The 22271-nt window shown below is 42.7% G+C and overlaps 1 protein-coding gene across 1 annotated transcript in view; it reads left to right on the forward strand.

Annotated features, from left to right (window-relative positions):
* The first annotated feature begins 487 nt into the window (after nucleotides 1–487).
* The window catches only part of LOC144605749 (zinc finger protein 385D-like), a 435063-nt gene continuing 413279 nt past the window's right edge, over nucleotides 488–22271 (forward strand). The window contains exon 1 of the mRNA XM_078421277.1: nucleotides 488–746. Coding sequence (XP_078277403.1) covers nucleotides 737–746 — 10 coding nt within the window. The 5' untranslated portion in view covers nucleotides 488–736. The remainder of the gene's footprint in view (nucleotides 747–22271) is intronic.

Raw genomic sequence — 22271 nt, forward strand, 5'->3', positions numbered from 1 at the left:
GTTGGATTGTTTACATGTATTTTATTACATGTGAGAGCAGAAACAGATGGCATATGAGTATTTACCTTATTCCTGTTGTGCACATAGATCTCTCATGTTTCAGTTGTTGTCGTTGGCTTCTTTTTTTGTAGGCTTACAAAATGATGTTGCTTTCAAGCAGAAAGTGAAAAATGTTTTATTTTTGTCACTGTAAAAAACTGCGCCTCATATTAGTTGGGGGGGAGGGGGAAGGGGAGGGGAGAGATTGCTCCTATGGACATGAGCACGAAGCCTAAAGGCTCCTTCACACTGCAGCTGAACAGCTCTTAAACTGCTCTGTGAAAGCCTGCAGATTAGCTGCGCTTAGGAGCAGTGATTTGATGCAATTCCAGATCAGCTGAATTGCTGTCCAGTGAGTGTAGGGTTCTGCTATCCTAACAGACCTTTCCACGTACTTCCCTCGTGTACTTGTCTTTAGCTCGGCTGCGGACACTGTTAGTCTCGTATTGATATAGTGTTGGTTTTGTAATGCCAATCTGTCGTCTGTGAAGAAACCATTCACCCAAAGGGTGCAGGCACCATAGTTAGTGTTTTATTTAGATCTGATACTTCACAGTGTGATTCAAACTGCCTGGGTGAAGAAAATAGGCAAAGCTCAGGAGACTCTGTTCTATTCATCCCTGTAATAGTTTTTATGCCACTGGAGGCTTAAGAAAATCTGTACTGCTTGGACCACCTTTCATTAGCATTGAACGTGATGCTGCTGGGTGAGTTAATGTGCGTGAATAACAAAAGGCAAAGCTACTACATGAAAGCAGGGAAGCAAATATTGTTTATTTAGCAGTGCTGATTTCCATCATGCTTTCACATAGCATAATACAACTGAGAAATGTGATATACTTGAATGATGAAGGGGTAGCAGTTTGCTCACAGTGTGCTTTTCCTCGTAGACTGTACAACCTAGTTTTCAGTGTCTGCATCAGAATGCAATTGCTCATTGTTTTAGTTGAATGATTTCCTTGGGTTAATGGGCTTGCATAAAAGTCTATTAAACACGGTTACATTATTTGATTGCAGTGCATTTCATTACGTCTAATGATAAAGAATGCTTATTTGTTATTGAATTCTGTGGTTAGAAATTCAACTCAGATGGTTACTTTTGGGAGTACTGCATTGGAGTTATTCACTTTTTATTGTCCTGAATGAGCAAGGCTATGATTTGATTTCTCTTACAGTTTTAGCATTTTTATTCTCAATATTATCCATTCACGTTGCTTGAAAGCTGCAGATAAATTACCTTGTTCTATGGCAGTTGATGCAGTGAATTGTGAAATACTTAAAATGTCTGGCATACAATGAAGAAACATCACTTGCTGGATGCTATTTGCATTTAAGAGTGATGTAAAACTTGCCACCTATCTTCGACCGTAACATGTAATGTAGATGCAGTGATACCTAATGATCTGTTCATTGTAATAATCTGCCCATTAATGTACATAGCCCCTATACACACGAGTGTGACAATGTAAAGTCTAGAGTCAGGGTTGGCAAGGTAAAACCTGGATAACTGCATTTGTCACTTGTCTTTGGACCCTAACAATTGTGGAAGAGTGAATAAATATTTTTATTGCATGTTTATTTGTGTTAATACAAGATGAAGGATGGCAGTGTAGAAAATGGAATATTAAATGCATATAGTATACTGTGGAGGATCTTTAACTTGGTTTGAGAAACACATTATATTGACAGTCATCAGGCCTCTACTGCATAGGCCGTTGTCTGCTGATTTCATAAGGTTCAGTTATTTATCCATATATTAATGTTCAGCTACCTTGAAAGGAGCTTTATGAAACACAATTATTCAGTGATATTTATTGTATGATGTGACCAGCAGTAAATTCCATTAAATATTTTAGTAAAATCTGATATTATTTCAATTTCTTGAAATTCCCCAATTTGTTAAAGAACTCCAGGATTTTTCAAAAATTAGTCACTATCTTTTATGTTGGAAAAATTAAATTGCAGAACAAACTCTATGTTTTATGCCATTGGTCAGTCAAAAAGACAGATATGCAGTAGACGTGCCAATGAAGAGTTAAAGTACTTTTCTAAAGCGATCATAATAATAATGCATTTTATTTATATAGCGCTTTTAATATACTCAAAGACGCTTTACAGAGATTTAGAGAACATAGGGAAATGAATAAATAGATAAGTAAGTAAATAAGTAAACGAACAGAGAAAGGAGACAGAAGGTGAGGTGACCTTCAGTGGTTGAAGGCAGTACTGAACAGGTGAGACTTCAGCGATGTTTTGAATGTGGTGAGTGTGGAGGAGTCTCTAACGGTTTGGGGTAGTGAGTTCCATAGGGTGGGAGCAGCGATGGAGAAAGCCCTGTCCCCCCAGGATCTGAGTTTGGTCCGGATGTGGGGGGATAGGAGATTGGCAGCAGCAGAGCGGAGGGTGCAGGTGGGAGTGTGCCTGTGGAGGAGGTCGGTCAGGTAGGATGGGGCCAGGTTATGGAGGGCTTTGTAGGTTATGAGGAGGATTTTGTACTGGATTCTCTGGGGGATGGGGAGCCAGTGGAGTTTGTAAAGGACGGGGGTGATATGGTCACGGATCGGGGTGTGGGTGAGTAGACGGGCAGCGGAGTTTTGAATGTATTGAAGTTTACTGATGATTTTTGAGGGTGTGCCATAGAGGAGGCTGTTGCAGTAGTCCAGACGGGTGATGAAGGCGTGGATGAGGGTTTCTGCAGCTGTGGAGGAGAGGGATGGACGGAGACGGGCAATGTTTTTGAGGTGGAAGAAGGCTGTCTTTGTGATGTGTTTGACGTGTTTGTCGAAGGAGAGGGTTTGATCAAAGATGATTCCAAGATTCCGGATGTGAGGGGAGGTGGATACTGGGAGACCATCAATGTTGAGGATGAAGTTTTGGGTGGATTTGGTGAGCGTTTTTGGACCAATGATGATGATTTCAGATTTGTTGCAATTGAGTTTGAGGAAATTTGATTGAAGTCAAGATTTTATTTCAGTGATGCAGTTTGTCAGTGTAGAGTGTGTGGTGGGGGAGATTGACTTGGTGGAGATGAGGAGCTGGATATCATCGGTGAAGCAGTGGAAGTTGAGACCATGACGGCGGATTAATTGACCAAGGGGGAACAGGTAGAGGATGAAGAGGATGAAGATCATGCATTGCTCCTCTGTGTCCCCTTAGTTCTGCTCTCACTCCCCCTCCAAACCCTCTGACAGAACAAGGATAGCATTTCCTTGATCCTCGCCTTTCACCCCACCAGCCTCCACATCCAACACATTATCCTTCAACATTTCCATCACCTCCAATGTGATTGCACTGCCAGCACATCTTCCCGTCCGCACTCCTTTCTGCCTTCTGCCGAGAGTGCTACCTCCGCAACTCCTTGGTTCACTCATCCCCTTCCCACCCAACCCTGAATATCTGTAGGTGGACACAAAATGTCCAGTCTGAAGAAGGGTCTCGACCCAAAACATCTCCCATTACTTCTCTCCAGAGATGCTGCCTGTACCACTGAATTACTCCAGCATTTTGTGTCTTCCTTCGATTTAAACCAACATCTGCAGTTCTTTCCTGCATATCAGTCTGCAGGTGTTGGTAGGTAGGTGCCAGTCAAGCAGCCTGCTTTATCTTAAATGACACTGAGCTGTTTTCATACAGTGGAAAGTACTCTGTCGTGTACTGGGCGTGTGACATATAAATAGTTGAAAGGCTTTAGGGTGTTAGGATTTGAGTCCTTCAGGAAGAAGGTACAGGAGCCTAAGAACTGTGACCTCCAAGTTCAAGAACAGCTTGTTCCCAGCAACAATCAAGCTCTTGAACACTGCACAACACTAACCACAACCTCAGAATGGAGGGGGTTTGAGGGGGGATGGAGTGGAGTAAGTGAGCCAAACATCTGTGATAATTAATTTGGTACTGGAAAGGATTCTGAGGGATAAGATATATATGCTTTTGGGTAGACTGGGGCTGATTAGGGATACTCAAAATGGTTTTGTTTGGGAGATTTTGTCTTATGAATTTGATTGAGTTTTTGGAAGAACTAACCAAAAGGTTGACGAGGGCAAGCCCAGAGACGTTGTCTACATGAACTTCAGCAAGGTCTTTGTTAAGTTTCTGCCTGGTAGGTAGCTCTGGAAGGTTGCACCACATGTGATCCAGGGAGAGCTAGCTATTGGGTACAGAATTAGCTTCATGAAAGGAAACAGAGGGTGGTGGTGGAAGATTGCTTTTTGAACAGGAGGCCTGGACTAGTGGTGTGCCTCAGTGTTAGTTGCTGTTTGTGGTTTATATATGCTTTTTCATTCAAAAAATGGTCATGCAACATGAAAACAGGCTGTTTGACCCAACTTGCCCATGCTAACCAACATGCCCCATCTCCACGAGTCCCACCTGCCTATATTTGGCCCATATCCCCCTAAACCTTTCTCATCCATGTATTTGTCCAAATGCGTTTTAATTGTCATTATATTACATGTCTCAACTACCACATCTGACACCTTGTTTCATACACCCACCACTCTCTGTGGAAAAAGTTGCCCTTCAGGTTCATATTATATTTTTCTTCACTCACCTTAAACCTATGTTCCCATGTTCTTGATTCCCCTACTCTGGGTAAAAGACACTGTGCATTCACTCAATCTATTTCCCTCATTATATTTTACACCTCTATAAGACCCCCCCCATCCTCCTGCGCTCCAAGGAATAAATTCCTACCTTGCTCAGGTCCTTAAGTCCTGGCAACATCCTCGTAAATCTTCTCTGCAATCTTTCCAGCTTAACAACATCCTACAGCAGTGTGACCAAAATTGATCACAGTCTTCCAAATGCGGCCACACCACCATCTTGTACAACTGAGAGGTGGTGGGTATATGGATCAAGCTGCCAGAGGAAGTATTTGAGACAAGTACTATAACAGCATTTAAAGGACATTTGGACAATTACACGGATCTGAAAAGTTTGAGGGAAATGGAACTAGTTTAGCTGGTGCGTTTTGGTTGGCAAGGTTGGCCCGAAGTGCCTGTTATCTTGCCGCATGACTGATTCTATTAGAAACTTGCAAAACCTGGTGTGTCAAATGAGATATATTCCTCTGAATTGCCAGCAGTCTAAAGCATCATGTAACTAAGATGTTAGGTGCTTGTTTGCTCAGTGCTATTGTGAATTTAAAAATATTCCAAGCCCTTGGCTGTTCAAGTATTGATGGTTTAAACCATTTGGCATATGGGATTTATAGAATATTACATTTTTGCTTACGATTGGAAGTGAAGAAAGACACACTGTGCAAGCTCATACATTAATTTGGTGCTCAGCACATTCATGTCTTCAATTTCAAAATGGTATCTGAAATTACCAGGCCATTATTGACCTGCAAGTTCGACATGCAGTGTTTGATAAAGAATTTGACTGGCATGCTATTCCATTCTAATAACCATCCAAATATCTAATGCTTGGAGGCTAGATAACTAATGCCTGGAGAATTATGAGATTTCCAAATTTCTTGTCACTGGTTCTGTAGAGAATGAGTTGCACTGTTCAGAGGAAGCTCCATTGTGGCGCTGAAGACAAAAATAAATCACTGGCCCACCCTGAATGAGTATGGCCATGTCAAAGCCAGCACTGAATCCAACTTTGCTCAGAATTATTACCTCAAAACACTATGTTCACGTGATTGGGCATTAGATAATTATAAAGCATTTTTAGAATTCTGTTTTTTCATTCCATTAACATCTGACGTTGAGGTGGGGACTCGGAGCTCAGTAATATCAGTTAAATATGGGACAGTCACATTCATTAAGTCAAGCATTTGAACAGCCACCGAAGATATATTCCTAATGCGACCATCATGAGCCAAAGAGTCCCTGTAGTTCAGGCCAAAAGTCAGGTTGAGTTAGTTTTAACCATATGTAAGTGTCATTAAAATTCTGACATTCTGAACTATTGCTGGCACCCAGTCCAGAGTACATAAGGTGAAATTAATCTTTCTGTGAAAGCAGAATTTAAAAGGCAGAATTTAAAATCAACATTACAGAGTGAGATAATTAATTTCATTGAAAGGTACAAGGAGTATTGCATAACGGGAGTGAATTATGTTACATTTAATTAGCAGCCTCTTCCCATTCTGGTAACACAGTTGTCTGAGTGTTAAATTTATTATTATTGATTAGACATTTCAAAATCACTTTAGAGGTCTCTACGAGATATTCAGAGTTACACATACTGACATCTTCCAGATAGTCCCAGTGTATATGTAAAGCTAATTACATTTTATCATTTGTTTTCCTCTGGTACACAATGTTCGGCAACCCAAAGGTGGCAACCCCTCTCTGTAGAAATTGATAGATGCCTTCTTCTTAAAACTACAATAAAGCATTCTGTGCCGAGACGCATAATCAAAGCTTTTACTGAAATGCATAATATTCCATACAGCTCTGATTTCGTTTAAAATTTACAACAATTTACAAAAGCCTTGACAGTAATTGCCACTGATGCCTCCAGAATCCTGCATTCATTTACAACCTTATATTATGCAAATTCTGATAGATAAAAATGCAAAATGCTCAAAATGTTTCCTGTAATCCTAACACCTTAATGACAAGCAGGGTGTCCCCTCATAAAGTCAGGCATGTTCAATATTACTGCAGCACCGCACCATGAAGCAGTCAGTCCCCTATCAAATAAACAGAAGCAGCATGAGAAGGAATCCCACAGTCATCTCAATGAACCGCAACATACCTTTCCTTGCTGCTTCATGCATAAAATTTCCTGCTCTGGTGCACCTTAAACAGAATAAATGTGGTTAATTTCAGTTCTTGCCACCCGATCTAACCATAATATTGCCAAATAACTTCAGAGTCTCACAGATCTGTCTGGATTAATGACTCAAACCACTGTAGCAATGATATTGGTGCGGGCTTGCACCCCTTAGAACTGAATGACTGTACCTTTAGATCTGGGAGACTTTGGCAAAGGGATATTTGTGGATAGAAGTTCCACTCTGTGAGTCATGCAGCACGAAACATGCCCTTTGCACCAATTTGCCCAGGACAACCAAGATACTCCGAGCTTGTTTGGGCCATATTCCTCTAAACCTTTCCTAATCTTGTACCTGTCCAAATGCCTTTCAAATGTTGTTATAGGATCTGCCTCAACTACCTCCTCTGGTAGCTTGTTTTATATATGAAAATGTTCCTCCTAAGGTTCCTGTTAAATCTTTCCACTCTGACCTGACACCTGTACCCTAGAACATTAAGGTGCTAGTTCTGTCCCTCTCTTAGTCAAGTTTCTGCAATGGCTACAATCTTCTAGTTGCATGTACCCGTCCACACCATTCGTTCATTTGCCTTACCCGTCAGGCCTGTAGAATTAAAATAAATGCAATTCAATCCAACAGACCTTCTTCGATCCCTGCCATGCTCCTTTCTGTCCACTGAGCTCTCTTTCATTATCTTCTATACTGACTTCCAGCCTCTCACTGTCTCAGTCCTGCGTTCCAACCTATCTCCCTGACAATCTAATTCATAATGCAGATTTGTTGGCAATTTGACCAGGGATATCGGAAGATGCAAAGAGAGGAAAATGCTGGATGAATCCAGGAAGCAAATCCAAAAGGACAGTAATGTGATCGCATAAGATTTTGCTACCTTGGTACCCTGGAGTGAGGGAAGGACATTAGTAGCAACACATGGCCAGCTGTGAGCTTGGAAGTAGAGTTGCAGTAGGTTGCAGTGACCAAGAAGGTGATAGCAGTGAGGATTTGTAAAAAAAAAAGGCAGAGATTTTGAAATGATTGCTTCAGAAATGATGTGGCTCAGTTTGATCCTTCAAGGCTGACCAGCTTCTGCTTTCCAGCAGAAAGGCTTAGCATTTAAATGGTGACCTTCACAAGACAGAACAGTTAAGGTGACTGGGCTTCCATTTCACTGTTCCTTATGGGATCGCCGTTTGTTTTCACGGGGAGTTGGAGTACTCCTCGTTTATCTTTCAACCATCCGATCATTATGACTTGATTTTAGTTATTCCATTTCAATTGTGGTGGTAAATCAAAAGAGCTGCTGGAGGAATTCAGTGGGCCTGGCAGGATCTGTGGAGGGAAATGGACAGTTAACATTTTGGGTCGATACCCTTCAGTCTGGACTGTCCATTTCCATCCACGGATGCTGATTGTCCCTCTGAGTTCCTCCAGCAGTTCTCCTTTTTTTCTCCTTAAGACTCTAGCATCTTCATCTCTTGTGCCTACATTGTAGAATTGACGAACTCACTCTTTTGTTGTGCGCCCGTGTGTAAATCCCTATTATAAATAGTACTTCTTAAATGGCTCTGTTCTATCTTTTCCTTTGGTTTACTTGTCTGTTCTTTACAGTTCTTCAACCCATTACAAAAGAGGAAGAATCAATGTAAAAGATCACTCACCTAAAGCATGATTGTCTGCATTCTTTGAAAGATGTTATCCACACACTAACGTTCTCGCCTTTCTTCTCTGTGACCTTGTGTGAAATAGACAAGAGTTGGCTTCAGATTCCAGGTGGCTCTTCTGAAAGTAATCAGTATTGTATGTTTTGAAGGAGATGATCAGCACAAGTTGGATAAAGATGATTTATTGTTGTAAAGAATAGATTTTCAAAAAGGCTTGAAATAGAAATAGACTTGGTACTGGCCCAGACAGAAGGTATTTTTATTATTGATGCAGTGGAGTGCCGATAAATGCTTGAATATTTTATGAAGAAAAGCGATCCTGGGATCAGGATTATCCTCAGATAAGGATTTCTATAAATTGATGATAAAAATAGTTATTTATTCACAAAATGCTGGAGTAACTCAGCAGGTCAGGCAGCATCTCAGGAGAGAAGGAATGGGTGACGTTTTGGGTGTTCTGACTCTTCTTCAGACTGAAATATAAAAATAGTTAGGTTGCAGCCAAAGCTTTGAAACCTATTTTTTAATTCAGCTGTTCAGTCTAAAAGGGACAGATGGTGCTTAACAGCTCCAGCATTTTGTGAATAAATAAGTGCTTAACAGAAACATATTTTCACAAAAAAAGCAATCAGTTTTCAACAGTGTTCAGCTCGTGAAGAGAAAACTTGCAGTGGATTGACTGTAGCTAACCTTTTACATCAATTTGAAAATAATTTCAAGAGACAAATTCAATACAACATAGAGTTGAAATTGCATTTTTGTACTTGGTATTTACTTCTCTGGAGTATTGTATATGTTTGACTGGATTAGCAAAATTGCTAATACTTGGCATCCATTACTCAAAGCAGAATGTGATGCAATTGCCATTGAAGAGAAAATTCCCCGGCCCCTTCCTGTATCCCACCCAAGTTTTCAAATAAACCTCAACTCATGTTTTATGACAGAAAGAATGGTGACTATGATATCCCCACAGTAAATAGAGGTTTATCTTCTGGAAGTACAAAAATTTGGGACGGTGTTGGGACCGCAGCTATTTATAATATACATCAATGACTTGGATGAAGGGATTAAAAGTACCATTAGCAAATTTGCAGATGATACAAAGCTGGGTGGCAGTGTGAATTGTGAGGAAGATGCTATGAGGTTGCAGGGTGACTTGGACAGGTTGTGTGAGTGGGCGGATGCTTGGCAGATGCAGTTTAATGTGGATAAGTGTGAGGTTATCCACTTTGGTGGTAAGAATAGGAAGGCAGATTATTATCTGAATGATGTCGTTAGGAAAAGGGGACATACAACGTGATCTGGGTGTCCTAGTGCATCAGTCACTGAAAGGAAGCATGCAGGTACAGCAGGCGGTGAAGAAAGCCAATGGAATGTTGGCCTTCATAACAAGAGGAGTTGAGTATAGGAGCAAAGAGGTCCTTCTGCAGTTGTACAGGGCCCTACTGAGACCGCACCTGGAGTACTGTGTGCAGTTTTGGTCTCCAAATTTGAGGAAGGATATTCTTGCTATTGAGGGCATGCAGCGTAGGTTTACTAGGTTAATTCCCGGAATGGCGGGACTGTCATATGTTGAAAGACTGGAGCGACTAGGCTTGTATACACTGGAATTTAGAAGGATGAGAGGGGATCTTATCGAAACGTATAAGATTATTAAGGGGTTGGACACATTAGAGGCAGGAAACATGTTCCCAATGTTGGGGGAGTCCAGAACCAGGGGCCACAGTTTAAGAATAAGGGGTAGGCCATTTAAAACAGAGATGAGGAAAAACTTTTTCAGTCATAGAGTTGTGAATCTGTGGAATTCTCTGCCTCAGTGGGCAGTGGAGGCCAATTCTCTGAATACATTCAAGAGAGAGCTAGATAGAGCTCTTAAGGATAGCGGAGTCATGGGGTATGGGGAGAAAGCAGGAACGGGGTACTGGTTGAGAATGATCAGCCATGATCACATTGAATGGTGGTGCTGGCTCGAAGGGCCGAATGGCCTATTGTCTATTGTCTATTGTTATATTTTGATTGTTGTGCTGTGATTCATAATGCCAAAACATAATCTATTTCATTACCATGCCATTCTTCTGCCATCCTTCCTGGCTAAAATTAGTTGGTAACTGTCAAGAAAAGACATGACAATTTCTGACTACTTGAACCAGTTTCTTTTCCTTCTACTGAACCACCGGGATGCCTATTTCACGTATTGATTGCACTCCGCAATGAAGAACCTCCCAGTATCAATGGTCAACTTGTCTTTCATTACTTGCAGCGATGTTATTTAAGTGTGCGAAAGTCTCGTTTGTTAACACTCTGTATATTGTGATCTAGATTATATGAACCATGATATAAAGAGAACCTAAAAACAGTGGAAAGCCATGCAGCTTTTTTCGAGTATTTCTATGTACTTGACTTTGGACTTTGCTATATTATTGTTCATCTTATTTTGCTCTAACATTACCTGCCCTTTTCCTACATATGTGAATATCCAAGCCCCCTCCACTATTTTCTCAAGGACTCCCCTTTGAATCTTGTACTCCGCCTTATGATTATTTTCTGAGCTGCTGTTTATACTTAAACATATGTCCCACTGTTTGATGAGTGGAATTGGGCTCTAGAAACTGTCAGGTCAGCATACAGTTCCTAACTCATGGTTTGCTGTAAAACAAAACAGAAAATGGTGGAAACACCATTTGAACAAACAGATAGCAACAGTGGAGAGAGAAACAGTTAAAGTTTGCAGTCTGGGACCTTTGTCAGGTCATTCTGAGGAAGAATTTTGAACCTGAGAGCTTTTGAAATGATCTGCTTTTATTTCAGTTCTCCAGCAACTGCGCATTTAAAAAGAATTCTGTAGTTTTCTGTTCCGACTGCACGGTTCAATATTAACTACAGTTATTTGTTTGTTTGCTATTACTCTGCATGGTTGGATGTGATGATGAAAAAGTCTATAGGGACACCTTGTCATTCATCATCTTTGTTATGCTCCAAAGAGTGGGAGATTATCATGTGGGCTGGAATCAGATGTGCAATTCAAAAATTCGAAGAAAACTCCAAACCTGGGACAGGTCTCTGCCAAAGTGAGAGTTCATGAATAAGCTTGCAGATTTAGCAATATAATTTTACCATTGATAAATATTAAATATTGCATTTTGTTAGGAATAATATGTACATGACAAGCTATCTCCACGTTACAAACACTAGACTTATGGACACCCCTATGGAGAAACGAGCTTCCACAATGTTATTAAATTTAAAGGTCCAGTGTACTCCTACAAATGGCAGGACTAATTTCCCCTCTCTGTCCATTTTTAGTAATTGTTCTTTTTTATTAGTCTTATGTGCTTTTGATGCCATTCATTGCTACACTGTGGAGGTGTGGTTGCAATACGGTGTGATATTTGTGTATTTTCCGACTTACCGATAAAATTGACTTATGGACGTCTGCATAAACGGAACCCATTCTCTATCCCAGGAAGTGTAAGTGTCTGAATCGGACAGATTAGCAGTGGGACCTTGATGTACAGTTACACGAATCATTAAAAATAGGTGGGATAAGTTAACAAAACTTTCAAATAAATCCATGCATTGAGATTCATTACCAAAATGTAAAAATTGAAAGGCAGCGTTGCTATTTAAGTGTGCGAAAGCCTGGTTCGTTAACACTCTGTAAACTGTGATCTAGATTATATGAACCATGATATAAAGAGAACCTAAAAACAGTGGAAAAAAGATTTGCCACATCTGAAAGGCTATACCTATCAGAAATGACTGCACAGGACGTGTTTGTTTTCTATTAAAATAAAAGTTTGAGAGATAGATAACTTGTTCAAAATCTTTAAAAGTATGGAAGATTTTAAAAGCAAAACACAAAGTGTTGGAGTAACTTAGGAGGCCAGGCAGCAAATTATAAAAGAGTAGTTAACGAGAACATAGCCCAGAAATTAAAGTTCACATTCAGTGAGCTATCCAGGTGCTAAAGCACTGATTAATGTGTTAAAATATGATTTGTGCAGTTCCTTGATACTGTGCATCTTCCCTGCTAAGATTTGTGCAAAGTGAGACAAAGCGCTGTTTGACCAGTTCCTATGGCAGCCACAGGAGCTATAGAAAAGGCTACCCTAGTGAGGAAAGATGCGAGGGAGGGGATCAACATTTGGTTACTCACCCCTCCCTTCCACTCCCCCATGCAATCTAGCCCCCTGCACTCAGTGGCACAGAGCAAGTCCCCTGCTGCAGGTAACCCCAAGCCACTGAGGGGCATGAACTCATCACTCTCCTGACACCACAGAATGCAACACTGATGTATATAGCTGCAGCAAGTGCTGTGAGACCCAGCAATGATGCATGAAATATACAGAGTATCTAAAGCTCATTGGGGCAGATACCAAACAGCAAAATTTAGATAGACACAAAATGCTGGAGTAACTCAGCAGGACAGGCAGCATCTCTGGAGAGAAGGAATGGGGGACGTTTCGAGTGGTTATCCTTCAGACTGAGAATCCAGGGAGAGGGCGACAGAGATATGGAAGGGTAAGGTGTGAAAACACAAATTAAAGGGGACGATGCTCAAGGAAATGTTGAATGGTACATTGTTAACTGAGGGGAAGGTGACAACGAGGCATACAATCAGTGATATTTAATCAGGAGGACAGCAAAACTAGTCGGAGAACTAGGATGGGGGAGGAACGGAGAGAGAGGGAAAGCAAGGGTTATTTGAAGTTAGAAAACTCTATATTCAAGCTGCCCAAGCAAAACATGAACTGTTGTTCATCCAATTTGCATTGGGCCTCACTCTGACAGTGGAGGAGGCCCAGGACAAAAAGGTCAGTGTGGGAATGGTAGGAGGAGTTAACATGTGTTTAGCAACTGGGAGATTGGGTAGGCTATGCGGACTGAGCAGAGGTCTTCTGCGAAACGATTCCCAAGCCTGCGCTCAGTCTTGCTGATATATTGGAGGCCACATCTGGAGCAGCGGATACAGTAGATGAGGTTGGAGAAGGTGCAAGTGAACCTCGGCCTCATCTTAAAGGCCTGTTGGGGTCCTTGGACGGAATCGAGGGAGGAGGTATATGGATAGGTGTTGCATCTCCTGTGGTTGCAGGAGATGGTACCTGGGGAGGGGGTGGTTTGGGTGGGAAGGGAGTTAACCAGGGAGTTGCGGAGGGAATGGTCTCTGCCAAAAGCGGAAAGGAGTGGAGATGGGAAGATGTGGCTAGTGGTGGAATCCCATTGGAGGTGGCAAAAGTATTGGAGGATTATATGCTGAATGCGACGGCTGATGGGGTGAAAGGTGAGGATTAGGGCGGCTCTTCCCTGTTGCGACTGGGGGGAGGGGGAAGCAAGAGTGGATCTGTGGGGTACCGGTATGTGGGCCTCACCTATGATGGAAGAAGGGAACCAACCCCCTTTCCCCTAAAGTATGAGGACATTTTGCATGTCCTGGTATGGAACACCTCATCTTGGGCACAGATGTGGCATAAACAGAGGAATTTGGAGTAGGGGGATAGTGTCTTTACAGGAGGCAGGGTGTGAAGAAGTGTAGTCTAGATAGTTGTGGGCTTATAAGAGATGTCAGCCGATAGTCTATCTCCTGTGATGGAGATGGTGAGATCAAGAAATGGAAGGGTGATGTCGGAGCTAGTCCAAGTGAATTTGTGTGTAGGATGGAAATTAGTAGTGGAGTTAATGAAATTTAGATGTCACTAGACCAAGTGGACCCGTTGGGCCCAAACCTCTCCTGCATTGGTGCAGCACCCTGTCCTCCCCTCTCTCCTCAACCCCCCCTCCCCTCTCCCTTCTCCCCCACTCCCCCCTCCATCCCTCCAACCTCCTCCCCTCCCCTCCTTTTAAACTTAAAAATGTGAATAACTTTAAAACCATAAGACCGATTTCAATAAAACTACTTGCATTATCACTAAAGTGACAATGGTGAGTAAGGTGGGCCTAAAATTGTCGCGCTATCGTGTACCGTTTTGACTGAAGTTCAGTCACAAACAAGATAACAAACGAGAGTTTTAGTATATAGATGGTGGAATTCTTGAAGTCACAATTCCTTTCCATCTTACTGCAGGATTTACCTCTTGTTTTACTGGGTTAAAAATGAAGATCAGAGGTTGCATATTGTTATCCCAATTTCCGTTGACAATGTGGAAATGTGCATCGAATAGGGGTGAATAGGGGTGGAGAGGGGGGAATGGGGGTGGAGGCAGGACTGTGGGGTTGGGGGCAGGGAAGGGGTAAGTGGGGGTGGGGTTGGGGGGATAGAGTGGGTCAGTGAGGGAGGGGGGGGGGGAATTGAGGGTACGACACCAATACAGGAAAGGCTTTGGATCCAGGGCTCACTCAGTCATACCCTCTCCCCTTCCCTGTTCCCCCTCTACGAGGAATGGACCCAATTTGGTCTAGTATATTACTAAAACTCTCGGTTTGTTTGTGTGTATATTTTTTTGTGTGTGTACCATGCCCTCTACACAGCCAAAATTGATACAGGACAGCGCGACAATTTTAGGCCCACCCTACTCACCATTCCCCTGTAGTGTGAATAAACCCTCTTTTGTTACTTTTTTAAAACAATTTACCTAATAAACTTTAATAAATGCACTCCCCCCGCCCCACACCACCCCCACACCAAGAGGACCAGCGGGAGAACCGGCGTCCATCCCGGCGTGCCCCGCGCCTGACCTTCCTCCCATGGTGCCGTGTGCCGCAGAGGAGGCGGTAGACGATCCAACAAGATGGCTGTCCCCACCGTTCGCAGCAGGAGAAACGGGGCCAAGGTCAGTGCCTTCTCCCTGTCCACTCTCACCCACCCACAGTTCCGGGAGATGCTCCCCGTCCGGCAACGAATCCATGCCGTTGACAGTGTTCCCCGCCGCAGATTGCAGCCGAGCTGCAGGAGACGCTTCGGCTCCACAAAGGGAAGGGAGGGGGAGGGATGGGGGAAGGGAGGGGGAGGGATGGGGGAGTGGGTGGGAGGGAGAGGGGGGAGGGGGGAGAGGGGAGGGAGGGGTGAAGGGGATGGGGAGGGGTGAGGGGGAGGGATGAAGGGGAGGGGAGGGGAGGAGGGGGTGCTGTACCAATGCAGGAGAGGTTTGGGCCCAACGGGTCCACTTGTAAGAATTAAAAAGTCACCTGGACTGGTGCAGGGATGGGAATGGTTTTGAGAAATATGCGCCAAATGTGGGCAAGTGGGACATGTAGATGGGCAGTTTGGTCGGCATGGATGAGTTGAGCCGAAGGCCCATTTTCCTTGCAGTATGGCTCTATGACTATATGGGGGTCATTTTCACCAAGAGAATGGTGAATACCTGGAATACACTACCCAGGAAAGTGGTGGAGGTGGGAACGCTGAAAGCATTTGAGAAGTCACAAGATGAAGGGTCTCGACCCGAAACGTCACCCATTCCTTCTCTCCAGAGATCCTGCCTGGATCCTGCCTGGATTTGGATTGGATTGTTTAGGCAGAGAAGCGTATGGGATTAGAACTGGGAAATGGGATTGGCGCAAATATGTGTCCACTGGTCACAGTGAATTTAATGTTGTGCGTCTCTAAAAACTCAATGACTATGACAATGACTATCAGCAAAAATAAAACCTAGCTTCTTGAGCTAACTACACTGTTCACAACTATTATCCTATTAAAATAAACTGAGGCCATAAAATTTTGGTTTATGCTTTAACTTGGGCTATATTTGTATCATATACCCATTTCATATTAGTTATTATTTTCATTCCCCACACATGATTATTGAAGTGTGCAGCTTGTATTTCTGCTGATGTGCACACATCAAGAATGGACAAATTAGTGACCGGGCTGAATTATTTTTGGATATGGTTACAGATAAGAAGTGATTGCATGCAGAGGATGAGCATTCTGATAAACACAACAAAGAGTAAATGAAAGTATGTGATGAAGCAAAAGTGGCTTGGTCAAAGAAAATGCCACAAGGAAAAAAGATTGCGAAGAATGAGCCCCCCATAGGAAAGCACGTATAGTTGGAAAATTTGCTTTTGATTTTCAGTTGGCAATTTTATTTTGTAGGTAGCAGTATAGTCTGTGGAGAAGTGCCCCAGTTGACAGTCAATTTGAAGCTTCATGCTGGGATTTAATTTCTTTTGGTAGCATATTCATGCCTCATTAAACTGAATGACTGATGGCATTAAATCCTGCATAAAATAATTTTATCTGAATTGTGTGCTACCAGAGGAAATTAAACCCTGCTGTGCTTGCAGTATAAAAGTAGTTCTCTAAAAAAAAGCAATATCACCGAACTGTTAGCACACTGCTGTAAGAACAAGCCACTGATGAATCTGTTCAACTCTGCAGTCTTGTCATGGGCAACAGTTTGCCAAAATGTTCTGTAGAAGCATAGAATTTCAAGATAGAAGAAACCATTCAGTCCATCATGTCCAGACTGATTGGAGAAGAGTCATATTGCTTATTTACATTTCCTCATTCTTAATCTGCTCCGATCAGTATGATATGGAACAGAATTCAAGAAAATAGGGGCACAAGTAGGTCATATTTATCCATCTTTTCCTTAAATACATCTAATCATCCACCCTTCACTAGTCTTGAGAAGAGAGAATACCAGAGTGAATACTGCTTTCAGAGAAAAGAAATTTCACCACACATCAGTTTTAAATAACAGCCCCTTCATTTTGCAGATATATCTCCTTGTTTGTGACTCTCCCACTATCTTTGTTTATTTGTGTACGTTGTGTACTGAATATATAAAACATATCTACATAAGCCCCCTTATGATCTTATACATTTGGTAAGATCACTCCTCATTCTTTTAAGCTCCGAGGATTACAGACTCAAACTGTCCAGCCTCACCTGATAAGCAAACCTGACTCTTTTGACAGAATTGAGTTACCGTACTGAATTCTGAATTTACTAGAACAAACATCTGTGAGGAAAGGTTGATGGTAACATCATTTACTGGCTTCAGTAGAGACAATAATATTTCTGCAGTCATACACAAAACATTACTTAAAAGCAGGAACCATGTATGATTGGTCATCTATGGCCTGTCCATACTTGTTTGTCCAGTCCTCTGTGTACCATTAACAACTGGTCTGCTCATCTCCATTCATCAGTCAGACACACGACTCAAAAATCATATTTCCCATTAGGTTGGTGAGACTAGTTTTTAATGTTAAAAATTTCCATCTCAGACACTGATCAGGCCAAACTAAACATATCTTCAAAGGATATATGAGAGGCATAATTTGGAACATTGCAAAATGGTGCAAAGAGAGTGTAAAGCAGAGAATTGCAGTTTAACATGTAATACTAATTGTGGACATATATTTGTCTAGTGCTTCCCTTTACTTGTTTACATCCCATCGTCCAGAAGGCTCAAACTCTGGGAAGAGCTACTAGAGAAATCTCCGGAAGACATTCACATGCCAATCGTTCCCTCTGAGAAACTCCCACCAGGTTCTGACCAATCGTGGATAACCTGGCGCAGTCTCAACAGACTGTGGACAAGCAGGGGAGGAGCAAATCGAACATGCTGAAGTGGGAATATACTCGAGATCAATCACACAATCACACAATCACAATCACAATAAAACTTTATTAGCCAAGTATGTTTTACAACATACGAGGAACTTCATTTGCCATACAGTCATAACAATAAAAAGCAACAGGACACACAAAATACATTTTAGCATGAACATCCACCACAGTGACTCCTCCACATCCCTCACTGTGATAGAAGGTGACAAAAAGTTCAATCTCTCCCTTATATGTCCTCCAGCGGTCGGGGGCTCTAACCTTCCGTTGACAGGATGATCTTGACTCCCGTAGCCAGCGGCGAGCCTTCCTTGTCGGGGCGATCAAGCTCCCTCATCGAGGGGGAACCTCAGCTTCCCCGCGCCGGCGATCTACCCTGGGTCGGAACCAGTCGAACCTCGTGCAGCTCTTGGAGCTCCCGACCGGTCTCAACCCGAGACTGCGAGCTCCTGATGTTAAAGTCCGCATTGCATTGGAGCGTCGATCCCAGGCAAGGGATCGCTGGCTCAGATGATAAGTCCACGCCCCTGCGGGGACTCAAGGTCAGTCCCAGGCAAGACCTCCAGCTCCGTGATGTTAGGCCGCAGAGCGACCGGAGATACGATCCGGAAAACAATCGCATCTCCGGCAAGGTAAGAGATTGAAAAAAGGTTTCCCCCGACCGCCTCTTCCACCCCCACACATAAAACAAACTAGAGAACATTTACACAAACTTTTAAAACTTACCAAAAATAACAAAAGAGTTTGAAAAGGACAGACAGACTGTAGGCGAGGCAGCCATTGTGCGGCGCCCCCTGGTGGCAGATTGTGAGTGTGGGCGGGGCCTCCAGACTACAGAACATCTCCTGAGCTGTGACATGCTGCATGACACATGCACTGTAAAGGATCTTGCAGAAGCCAACGACGTGGCACTAAAATTTGCTCACTATTGGCAAACAGTTGTGTGATAACATCAATAAATAAATAAATCCCATCAGTATTTGCTCAGAGTATTAGTTTCATTCAACCTCAACTATCAATGGTTCTTCCTGGGCTGATTCCCACCAGCGCTGCTCAGTTGTCACCTATGCCAGCCTGTAGTCATATTCAAAATAAATGGGAGATAGACTCAAAATGCTGGAGTAACTCAGTGGTCAGGCAGCATCTCTGGCGAAAAGGAATAGGTGATGTTTCGGGTCGAAAACCTTCTTCAGACTGAGTATCAGGAGAAAGGGAAAGGAGAGATATAGATGGTACATAGAACAGATGAATGAAAGACATGCAAAAAGCAATGGTGATCAAGGAAAGGTGGAACCCACAATGGTCCATTGTTGGCTGTGGGCTGGGTGATAACAAGTTATACATACTGTAAAACTCAACAGGACGATAGTGAAACAAGTACGATGACTTGGGAGGGGGTGGGACAGAGAGAGAGGGGGTGCAGGGGTTACTTGAAGTTAGAGAAATCAATATTCATACCAGTCGATATTGAATATTCATATTCAATAAATGGGGCCAGGGTTGATGTGCCAACAATAGGAGGGTGGTTAAATCTGAGGTGCCAGATATTAAGTGCACCTCAGCTCAGCAACTAACAGAACATCCCTGAACTCCATGGTAAAATCTATGTTGCAGTGCACAGGTGTGTGAATCCAGAGTCCCTGATGCTGTGCCCACCACAGAAGGCCCTGTCATTCTCTGCAGACATCAGTGCATCCAACCTAATCTGCATTGTATGACTGGAGATCATTGTTTACCACATCTCTGGCCTTAATATCTTATTTGGTGGACAGGTTATCAAACCAGTTCATGAAAGATGTCAGTATATTTCACAGCATTTACAAGATATCTTTGTCAACCAGATATTCTTTCGTGTACTTCCCTGGTGTATTTTTTTAATTGTTTTTTTATTTGTATGTGCACATCATTCAATCAGATAATGATCCCCATCTACAAATGTGATTTCCAACCTGTATTTTAAAATATCTTTTTTTTTTCATTAATTCAAGGGATGTGGGCTGGGCAGACATTAAGATTCCCATCCCTAATTGCCCATGAGAAGGTGGTGGTGAGTTCCCTTCTTGAACCACAGCGCTCTTTGAGATTCTGGTAGAACCGTAATGCTGTTCCATGGTTTTGTGACCAAGTAGCATGAATGAATAGTGATATATTTCCAAGTAGGGATGGTGTGTGCTTTTGCTGTCAAGAGTCAAGTCAAGAATGTTTTATTATCATGTGTCCCAGATAGAACCATGAAATTCTTACTTGCTGCAGCACAACAGAATATGTAAACATAGTACACTGTAAACAATATGATAAACGAGAGAGAAAAAAAGTTCCGTGTGCATATATACACATACCCACGTCCAAATACACACACATACACACACACTCTCCAATCCAGCAATTTCTCATAACAATACCCTTCCCAGCGGTTTCACGGCATCCTGTAAAGTGCCTAGAGTTGTCTCCAGTATTCTAGCAGTGGCTAGTAGAGTAGAGTAACTAGTGTCTTCGAAGTTCATGTATAAATTCTATTGTCATATTTTCTATACCTCAGTTAATAAAGGAAGTAATACCTGTTTGCTAATCAGCTAGTTTCTACTGCTGTCCTGACATATTTGATGATCTTAAAGGGCTCCCTTTTCTTGTTTGTTTCTCCAAACAATAGGGTTGTGCTGATTATCCTGAAGATTAAGCTTTCTGCAGCCACTGTTTGCATTCTCCTTTGGCCAAAATTTTCCAGGTCCAGATTGGCATGGCCAAGACTCTTCTTGAAAATGAATGGTGGGATCCTGTGCACGGTGTGGCTTTGAACAACACAAATCCACATTAGGCAGGAAATGGTGTTGGGTAGACTGATGGGACTGAAGGCTGATAAATCCCCAGGGCCTGATGGTCTGCATCCCAGAGTACTTAAGGAGGTGGCTCTAGAAATAGTGGAAGCATTGGAGATCATTTTTCAATGTTCTATAGATTCAGGATCAGTTCCTGTGGATTGGAGGATAGCAAATGTTATCCCACTTTTTAAGAAAGGAGGGAGAGAGAAAACGGGTAATTATAGACCAGTTAGTCTGACATCAGTGGTGGGGAAGATGCTGGAGTCAATTATAAAAGACGAAATTGCTGAGCATTTGGATAGCAGTAACGGGATCATTCCGAGTCAGCATGGATTTACGAAGGGGAAATCATGCTTGACAAATCTACTGGAATTTTTTGAGGATGTAACTAGGAAAATTGACAAGGGAGAGTCAGTGGATGTGGTGTACCTCGACTTTCAGAAAGCCTTCGACAAGGTCCCACATAGGAGATTAGTGGGCAAAATTAGGGCACATGGTATTGGGGGTAGGGTACTGACATGGATAGAAAATTGGTTGACAGACAGAAAGCAAAGAGTGGGGATAAATGGGTCCCTTTCGGAATGGCAGGCAGTGACCAGTGGGGTACCGCAAGGTTCGGTGCTGGGACCCCAGCTATTCACGATATACATTAATGACTTAGACGAAGGGATTAAAAGTACCATTAGCAAATTTGCAGATGATACTAAGTTGGGGGGTAGTGTGAATTGTGAGGAAGATGCAATAAGGCTGCAGGGTGACTTGGACAGGTTGTGTGAGTGGGCGGATACATGGCAGATGCAGTTTAATGTAGATAAGTGTGAGGTTATTCACTTTGGAAGTAAGAATAGAAAGGCAGATTATTATCTGAATGGTGTCAAGTTAGGAGGAGGGGGAGTTCAACGAGATCTGGGTGTCCTAGTGCATCAGTCAATGAAAGGAAGCATGCAGGTTCAGCAGGCAGTGAAGAAAGCCAATGGAATGTTGGCCTTCGTAACAAGAGGAGTTGAGTATAGGAGCAAAGAGGTCCTTCTACAGTTGTACCGGGCCCTGGTGAGACCGCACCTGGAGTACTGTGTGCAGTTTTGGTCTCCAAATTTGAGGAAGGATATTCTTGCTATGGAGGGCGTGCAGCGTAGGTTCACTAGGTTAATTCCCGGAATGGCGGGACTGTCGTATGTTGAAAGGCTGGAGCGATTGGGCTTGTATACACTGGAATTTAGAAGGATGAGGGGGGATCTTATTGAAACATATAAGATAATTAGGGGATTGGACACATTAGAGGCAGATAACATGTTCCCAATGTTGGGGGAGTCCAGAACAAGGGGCCACAGTTTGAGAATAAGGGGTAGGCCATTTAGAACGGAGATGAGGAAGAACTTTTTCAGTCAGAGGGTGGTGAAGGTGTGGAATTCTCTGCCTCAGAAGGCAGTGGAGGCCAGTTCGTTGGATGCTTTCAAGAGAGAGCTGGATAGAGCTCTTAAGGATAGCGGAGTGAGGGGGTATGGGGAGAA

The sequence above is a fragment of the Rhinoraja longicauda genome, chromosome 2 (assembly GCF_053455715.1).
Source record: "Rhinoraja longicauda isolate Sanriku21f chromosome 2, sRhiLon1.1, whole genome shotgun sequence".
Classification (NCBI taxonomy): domain Eukaryota; kingdom Metazoa; phylum Chordata; class Chondrichthyes; order Rajiformes; family Arhynchobatidae; genus Rhinoraja; species Rhinoraja longicauda.